The sequence below is a fragment of the Vombatus ursinus genome, unplaced genomic scaffold, assembly GCF_900497805.2.
Source record: "Vombatus ursinus unplaced genomic scaffold, bare-nosed wombat genome assembly UNPS02015255.1, whole genome shotgun sequence".
In the NCBI taxonomy this organism is placed as follows: domain Eukaryota; kingdom Metazoa; phylum Chordata; class Mammalia; order Diprotodontia; family Vombatidae; genus Vombatus; species Vombatus ursinus.
In genome coordinates, this window is record NW_020955033.1 from 36,094,481 (window position 1) to 36,103,348 (window position 8,868).

Below are 8,868 nucleotides of genomic sequence, written 5' to 3' on the forward strand. Positions count from 1 at the left end.
TTTACTTCTTTTAGAAAGGATTAGGATTTGGAATTTTGAAAGTCATACTTTTCTGTCTCTCACAACACATCTAGTCTACCTCAAGACTTGTTGACTTTTCACTCTTTGGCATTTCTCCGGACTCCATGCTTAGCAATGCCTGGCACGTGGTAGACACTTAATAAATTGACTAACACTTTGTATATTTTTATACATGATGTAATTCCAATAGTTATAATTCTAGTATGTGTCTTAATCACCTTGTGTTCAGATGCCTTCAGGAACTTCATCTCAGAGTTCCCTTCCTCCGTTTAGTCTTTTCACTTGTCCAAACAATCATACGTGTCAACAAGAATCTCCTTCTCCAACCCAAACTATGCTCCAGACCAGTACAATATCTAAATTCTCTGCCACAGTCCTCTTCACCCTCCAAAGCTTTAGTGCACCAGTTCTCACAAAGAAAAGAAAGGCATTATCTATAATGCTTTAAGGTTTACAAAGTGCTTTCCTCCCAACAAACCTGCAAAGTAGGCCATTATTTCCATTTTACAAATCTCAGAGGGAGTAAGGTTGGCCACAGTCACACAACTAGGAGCCAGAATTTGATGTCACATTCAAGGCCATGCTCTTTACTTCTGCTACTGCATACTGACATATGGGAACAGCAGGCCACAGGAAGGTGTCAGTTTTTTAAGTCATAGGTTTTGAGAGGAAAAAGGAGAAGAGGAGGATAAAAGTCTTGTGAACCAGTAAAAATGCCTCAGATTGATTCTGGCCTAAGGATAAACAACTAGGAAACACTAATTTAGTGTTTACTGTTACTCCCTTGCTTAAAACAGTACTCACTGGGTCACAACCAAGATCTCGATGATCAGGATTCTACCCCAGTTCGCCATCACCTCCATAGCTAATTTCTCTTCTCCATTAAATGCCCAGTTCCTCCATCCTCTCTACTCTAGCCAAGCAGTCCTTCCCTCCCACCCGTTCTAGGGTTAATTATTACTCAGTTATTTCCAAACCTGTTTAGGCAAACTATATGACTTTCAAAGTATGTGGAGAGAAATGGATACACTATAGGACATGCCCAGAAAATGTTTCAGAAAATCAGAACATGCTATGCAGAGGTGAGAAATGAGAGTTGGTCTCTCCTTCCTCAGTCAAATGAAGAACTCAGTGAAAATAATATTCAGGTAGCGCAAGGACATTTTGTACCAGAAATAAGTTTCTGTATCAGAGGGACAGGTGACTTTAAATGAAAGCTTTTATTTAAGATGTTGATAATGAACATAGCTATTCAATATTATAGTTAAAGAATCATTCAATGTTACTCATACACTTGATTATATTAGGATATTGACTCTGTCTTCTTGGTTGGCTGCAATAATTTTTGTGAAATGTTGAATTTGTGAGTTACTTAACTTGCCTTCAGTACATTTTTTTAAAATGTGTGTGTATACTTGGACATTTAAATTCACTTACAGTCATGGATATAAAAATTTTACTATATCGTAGCTCTCAAATACTACTTTTTCCATCTCTTGGCAGAGCACATTGCAATAAAGTTGGTTACTCAAGGATGTATATTTATTTGTGCCACTTCCCATTACTGATAAAAAAAAAATTGGAATTGTGAAAACAAATTCCCCCAGAAAGTAAAGGAAGAAAGAAGTCCCTGGCTCTGGTACTAGCTCACTGTGAGTGACCTTGGGTGAGTCACTTAACTTCCCTGGACCTGAGTTTCCCCATCTGTACAATGAGGGAGTTAGATTTAAGTGATATCTAAACCCTGTGATTCCATTTCATTGGTTTAGGATATCCCTCACAATGTCCAGCTTCTCTATATAGCCTTTTCTCTACTGTTCACCATAATTACTGCAACCCCAACCTCTGCTTATCACTTAGCTTATTCTCCAGAAACAACTCTCCTAGACTAGCCCACAGCCTCTCAGAATCATTCAAGAGGTTCCTGCCTCTTTAGCAGAAAGATCACTTTCCCCCAGTATCCTTCACTGCCTTTCTTTTTGCCCACTTTCTTGTACATCAGGAAATAAACTGACTGCTCTATTCTCCCTCCCTCCCAGGATATAACCATTCTCTGTGCATTAGTCCCTAATCCCTTTCCCCGTCTCCACCCCACCTACCACACATACACTCCCCAGGTCTCTCAGAACTAAAACATTCTTCTTTGTTAAATCTACTATTAGACAGAATCAGAAAAAAAAAAGTGTGGATCTGCTATTTCATCCCTTTAGAGAAGGCTGCACAAATATAGATTGTTTTGGAGTTTCTATTCTTAGGGGCAACTGAGAGGTTAAATGACTTACCCAGAGTCACACAGCCAGCGTATATCAGAGGGAGAATTTGAAGCCAGGCCTTCTGGCCTCTGAGGCCCAGTTTCTACCCACTGAATAATAGTGCCTCTCCTTCGGGGAAATAATTAATAAAATATGACTGTCTTTGTAAGGCTTTTCCTGGGACATAAATCCTCCACAAAGGTAAATACATATTGTGCAAAGGACAAATATTGCTGATTAAGTGTTCTTAGGTGACAAATGATGCCTTCTGAATGTTCTCCATCAGCCCCATCTCCGGGGCCCAGGTCTCCTAGGTAAGTGCTGGTTTTTGTCAGTTCCGCAGCCATGGAGGCTATATTCATGTGTGAATGTCCTGCCTCCCCCAGAAATCTGGGGGAATATGTTCAAGGGCTTTGCGCTCAAGCATTAACTTGGCTGTGCCTGCAGTTGTTGCTTCGTGGTTGGGAATGAAACAGCAAATAAATTTTAGGAAATAAACCTGTGCTTTGGGTTATCCACAGAATACCAAGTTTCTCAATAAACCTGCAACGAGAGGAATAAAAGGGCTTAAGGAGTGAGTCACACCATTGAGGTGTATAGAAAATGTTTTTATCATGGCTAAGCTGGTGCCCTTTGAGTTTCTTTTTAAAAAGAAAAGAAAAGAAAAGAAAAGTCTCTGTATTTCTTCCTTTCCAACTGTTTCCAGCCAATGGAATTGATTGGTCTCCTTCTCCACAGCGTGGCATGATGTTGGCAGTCCAGCACCTGCATGGAGCATTGATTGGCACCCCTTCTTCCTTTTCTCTTAGAGCTTTGCTTGATCTCTATGTCCCAACTCAGTTATTTCGTTTTCTAGCTTGATTTGGTGCATTAGGACTTTTCGAGGAGTACATTTTCCTACCTTCATCCATATTGACGTACCAGCTCAGGCTCTTACTCCAACATAATCAGAGCAACTTCCAAATGAATTCACTCCCCCTCAGTGCCAGTACCAATTGTACCTAACCCTCTTAGTTCATTGAAGTACTCTCTGCACTTTCTGCCACAAACATATCCACCAAATGCTAACTCAGACATTCAGATCTACAGAAGTGAGTCTTGTTCTAGGTACAAAGGATTCTTGCTCTTGGTACTGGGGAACCAGAGTGACACTGTCGTATATCCTGGTATGTCTTTTAGGGAGAGAACAGTCCATCTCTGTTGCTGAGCTCACTGTCTAGTTCCTCTTACCTCCCACTGACCCCTGTGGCACCTGTTTCAGTAGTCAAGGAGGAAACGGTGAGAAGCCGAAGCACAAAGATTTTATCCTCTGAAGGTCAAATTCTCAGGTTGGCCTGCCACCCAGCCCCTCTCACAGGTCTCAATGGAAAAGAGCAAAACAAAATCTTTAGCATGGACAGTCAGGGTATCCTGATCTTTGTGACTAAAGTAAGACAGGCAGCACAATTGTTTTCTTGTTTCTTATAGCTTGGGAACCACAGGCCACATCACTCAGATTTCCTCATCTTTGTTCACCAGAAAAGAGTTTGAAATGTTAAATACAGAGAAAGTGGAGAAGTGGCTTAAAGCTAGATAGGAATCTCTGCTGTGCTGTTTCTCCATAATAGATTTTATTTTTTTAGTCATTGCTTCTCAGCTCGGAAATGATGAGAGATGATGGCCCTGATTATCTGTCTGCTTTTGATATAAATGTGTCCAGTTTTGTCAGGGGCTTGACATTTTTACCCAGTTTGCTTCCCACAGGGGATGGCTGGGAGAGTCATCCACAGCCATCCTTCTTGTTGACTATAAAATCTTTACTCTGTTTTCTCTTTAAAAATTCATTTCCAACCTTTTTGCTTTTCTTTTTTTTTCTTTCTTCTGTCTGTTCTGTCCAGAACCAAACTGTCTTACTAACAACCCCCTGGGGACTCTAACCTTGCCTGCCTCACTGCTGTAAGTGATTTCTACCTTGTTTTCCAAAACTGTCTGAAGTTATCATTTTGCATAACTATTGGTTGGTATTTGTACCCTCAAAAACAAAACAAGAATACTTAAAAGATAACAGTTACTTTCTGTACTAGTTAGCCTTCCCCAGCACAACCCAATTGTTATGTGAAGGTCAGTATGTGGAATAAACCCTGTGAGCCTCAGTCCACTCCCTAGCACTTAATGGGAAGAAATTGATTTTCACTTAGGTTGGGTCAAGATTGATCCCACCTCAGTGCCTAGGAGAGAGGCATTTTGTAGCCATTACAATAAAAAGAGTTAGCTACCTACAGGGCTAGACTGCTTCACAGTTATGAAGAGGTATTGACTTTGTAGGGGGCCTCTTTTTTCTATGACAAACAGTTCTCGCCCAAAATTCTCCATCCAAGCTTCTCACGGAAGACTTATTTTTCCACAAAGTCCAGACCTGCTTGCCAGTTACAGTCTGCTCAACAGAAACAGTGATGTAATCTATTAACTGTCACCAAAAAATAATGAGATTTATTTTTTTAAAAGAAAAGATATTAGAATATATACATCCAAATGCACATTGATCTTTATCTTGATAAAAATCTCTTATTCCAGTCAAGCTGCCAATGCTTGAAATATTTTTGAGCTCTTCCTCCAAAACTGCTTTTAGAGGCAGCTTATAGCTCACACAAGAAAATCCGTCTCCAAATTTATAATCATACTGTTTTTTTTCCTGACCAAAAACATCAGCACACAGCTTAATCAATAATTTTACTCAGCAGATGAATCTGAGTTACCTTTGGCTTTTTCTAAAAACCAAGTCCATCCTCAAAGACAAAATATGGCATCACTGAGCATATTCAACATAATGGCATGAGTTCTGAAGGCTATTCAGCAAGTAATAAGACAATGAAATAAAAGCATGGCCTCACAAGGTGAATCCTTTGAAGGTGATAGCTCTCTTGAGTGGATATAGAGGTCCTCACATGTATGTTACAATATAGGCCATGGAATTTTGTAGTGACACCTCATGCAGAACCTTTCTTTACTGTTAGAACTGGCAAGTATGTTGATGACATCAATTTATCTTGAGTAGAGTTTTGTAGCAGACAAAATGTTTGAACAAAAACCCTTTTTCCTAGTCAGCGTGAGAGCTAGAGGGGAAAGTGGTGGAGTAGAAAGAGTAAGAGAGAGAAGTTATGGTAATTTCAATCAAGGAAACAAAACTATAGAAGCCATTATAAAACTTCACAAAATCCTATTAAAATATAAGAGGCCAGAATACAAATTAACACAAAATCAATACTTCCTCTCAGCTGGTTGTGCCTGTTACAGGTATCACAGCACATATGGCCTTCTGTCAGACAGGTCCAAAACAGAGGTATTTTTCACAAAGCATATTTTCCCTTATAGTCAATGAACTGGGGTGAAATAAGGACGTGGAGCCAGTACTCCTAGTGTTTACTTGTGTCTCAGCAGCCTTATTGATACAGTACCAATGAGGCCATAGGCATTGCTAACTTTAGGCTTCCTCCTATAACATGTAGCACTGACCACTTGGAAGGGCACATCTAAAAATACTCTTGAATGTCAGTGGTCATTTGTAAATTCATTCTGCTTACTACACAGAAAGGGAGAGACATTACCCTTAGTCTCTTGTTCTCTCATGCCCACTCAAACAGTTCAAAAGTCTCCTTCAGCTACACTCTGTCTCAATAGCTGCCACTGACTCTTACTTGCTCCTCCAATGCCATCCATCTTTGCTTCCTGCTTCACGCCATCCAGACATCATATTGCAATGTCTTTTGCTACTGCTCAAACCAGATTTCTCTCTTATCATCCTGTTTTCTTCATGTTTCATGTCACTTGTATTAAATCTCTGTATGGTTAATTGACTGCCTGAGTGCTCATCAGTCCTCTGGTTTTATCATTGCTCTTTCTTTGCATAACACAGTTTATGCTTTCTGCCATCTTGTTTGCCATCTCAACTTTTGGTCATTTAACTGATTTTAGGACATAACATATACACAGTCATCAACTTTCCTCATCACTGCTGTATATATCTTCAAATGCCATCAAATTTCCATTTATAGCTTCCTCATTTTATCAGATAAAAACTAAATTTGGCAACTCAACATTTTTTTAAATTGGATACCAGTGAACCCTTTAAATTTTGCTATTCAGGGCATTGTGCAATATTTCAGTATATGTTGCACATAACCATTTTTGGTATAGGTATAGGATGCCTGGAATGGAAAATCACAGTTGGCTTTGCCTCTAATTTTTCTGATGCTGCTACAATGAATCAATATTGAGGAAAACTAGACCCAAATTATGATTTCTCTCTATAGATAGAATTTTTTTAGAACATAATTTTTTCTATAGCATTAGATAGTATTTTTTTCAACTTTATAGGTCTTTGTTGAGCCTATTGTCTTTCAATTTTGAATACATAGCAGTTTGTGGCCAGGTTTGTTTTCCTGTACATCTCATTGCTAATGCATTTGGAAGAAGTCACTAATCTCAGGCTTTATCTCTATGTAGACATCAATGCAGACTGTGGCATGGCTTAACTAGTCATTTTGGACATTCTTGCTATAATTGCATAGATCATTATTAAGAAGTACAAAATAATTGGATCAGCTGAACATACATTTGACTAATTTAATCGTCTGGCAAAAGCCACAAATTCTGCTCTCCATGTCCTATTTATAGTCCAGCCCATCTGTGAAGCATTTCTATAATGACTCTCTTTTTACATGAATTTTCTATACACAAGATTGGCCGCTTTTCTTCATGCTTTAGTGTCTGCGAGTTAATGTATGCATTGATAATTTTCATTCAACAGTATTGAACTTAGGTTACTTTCTCAGAAGCAAAGGAATGGTTAATTATCAAAAGTAATAATTAAAAATTGCCCACTTCTGCTCATTTCCTCCAAATATTCTCTAGCTTTAATTTGGCATTTGAACATAGAAGACTTGCATTATTTGTTTATAGTGTGCTCCACCATTTTAGTAAGTCTTCACTTTGGCTTCATTTGAGCATATAACCACAGCAACATGATCAATGTTAGTAACTCTCTTTTTCTTATCTTGGCTGTGAAGGAACTACCTTGTTCTGCGTTAGCTCCACCCCTAGAATCCTGCTTCTCCCGGCCCGAGAGACCAGCAAAACGTCGTCCTCCTTCCCGTTGGGCCCCACATTCCCCCATTGCCTCGCAGTCTCAGTCAACCGGAGACCTGATATCTTTGGAGGAACATGGCGGACAGGAACCAGCAGCGGAGAAGCCAAAAAAATGATGCAAGTTGGCGTGAATTATCACTGAATAATTCACTGTATTTTGCATTACCATACCATCATCATGACCCAATCCCTGTCCGTAAGGAGAGATGTAGTTTTTCCAAGGTCAAAGAATGTTTAAAAACAAATAAACAAAAACAACACAGCTGCTGAATGTTCAACCTGTGAAACAGAAATGTTTCTAGAATGAAACAGTTAATGTGCCTGTAATAACTTAATTTTTTTCATAGCTCAAAAAACTATTTTTGTCTCCATCTTTTCTACACACAGTATATTAAACAAAAGGTTAATAAGATATAAATTTAAAGAGTAAGAATTTTAAAAATGTACATTTTAAGAGATTCTGAATGCGCTCGCTCCCCAAATACTGACTGCCTTTTCGTTCAATTTGCACTGTTCCATTTTGGTTTGGTTTATTTCCATGTTGACTTAGGGTGTTTTAAGTTAATTTTGTTCTATTTTGATGTCAGTGTTATTTTTTTAAAGGAAGATTCTTGAAATGTTTAAGATTATATGAAACATTAAATTTTATGTAGTAAAAAAAGCAATTTAGCTGACTAGAATGGTATTCAATAGACTGGAGGGAATACAGGTCAAACAAACACACAAATAAAAAGTCACAAAGAAGGCCTCTGAAAGGCTTATGATGTTAGCTATATAATCCACACGCCATGCTTGACCTGCATGCCTTTGGGTTCCAAGCTCTTGCGTGCATGTACATACTGCTACTGTACTCTGACCATCGCCTAAATGTGAGCCAATATGTTTAACTGTCGTATTGTTGTGAATTTCCCTGTACTGTACTTTTACTGTTGGTACTATTGCATTGAAGCAACAAATACAACACATTTTTAAATCGTTGTTAAAAGTTCAGCTAGCAATGTACGGTGTTTACTGAGAACTTCCTTGCTTGGAGAATATATTAAGAAAAGACATGAGAATACCAAACTGTAAGAGATGGTTGTATCATTGTATAAGACTGTGGTGAAATAAAAATAAAATCCTTGGTATTTAAAAAAAATGGTAGAATGGCCTAGTTTTTTCTCCTCTTCCGTGTCTTCCATCCTTTTTTTGGTAACTCTGTCAAATGAGTTTGTTCGATGAAGATCTAGGTACTGTGTCTAAAAAGAATGAATTGGGTAGAATAGAGTATATAGTAGCCTGGTATGCATACTCTACATGGATCTTGTTACAATCTAACTCTTATTTGTATATAAGAGGTTTACCTGGCTAGAGACTTGGTTTTAGCCATACCAGAGATTAAACATAAAGAGAAAAAATAGATGTTATTTGAGACTCTTGGGGTTAAAAAAATGCTAACTCCTCTATTTATAGGACATCCTTAGCTAGGAGG

At 38.4% G+C, this 8,868-nt stretch overlaps 1 protein-coding gene across 2 annotated transcripts in view; it reads left to right on the forward strand.

Moving 5' to 3' along the window:
• LOC114031891 (microtubule cross-linking factor 1-like) overlaps positions 1-8,515 on the forward strand; it is a 170,441-nt gene extending 161,926 nt beyond the window's left edge. For both annotated transcript variants that reach the window (XM_027847087.1, XM_027847086.1), the window contains one exon: positions 7,319-8,515. In XM_027847087.1, coding sequence (XP_027702888.1) covers positions 7,319-7,513 — 195 coding nt within the window. In that variant the 3' untranslated portion in view covers positions 7,514-8,515. The remainder of the gene's footprint in view (positions 1-7,318) is intronic.
• The last annotated feature ends 353 nt before the right edge of the window (positions 8,516-8,868 follow it).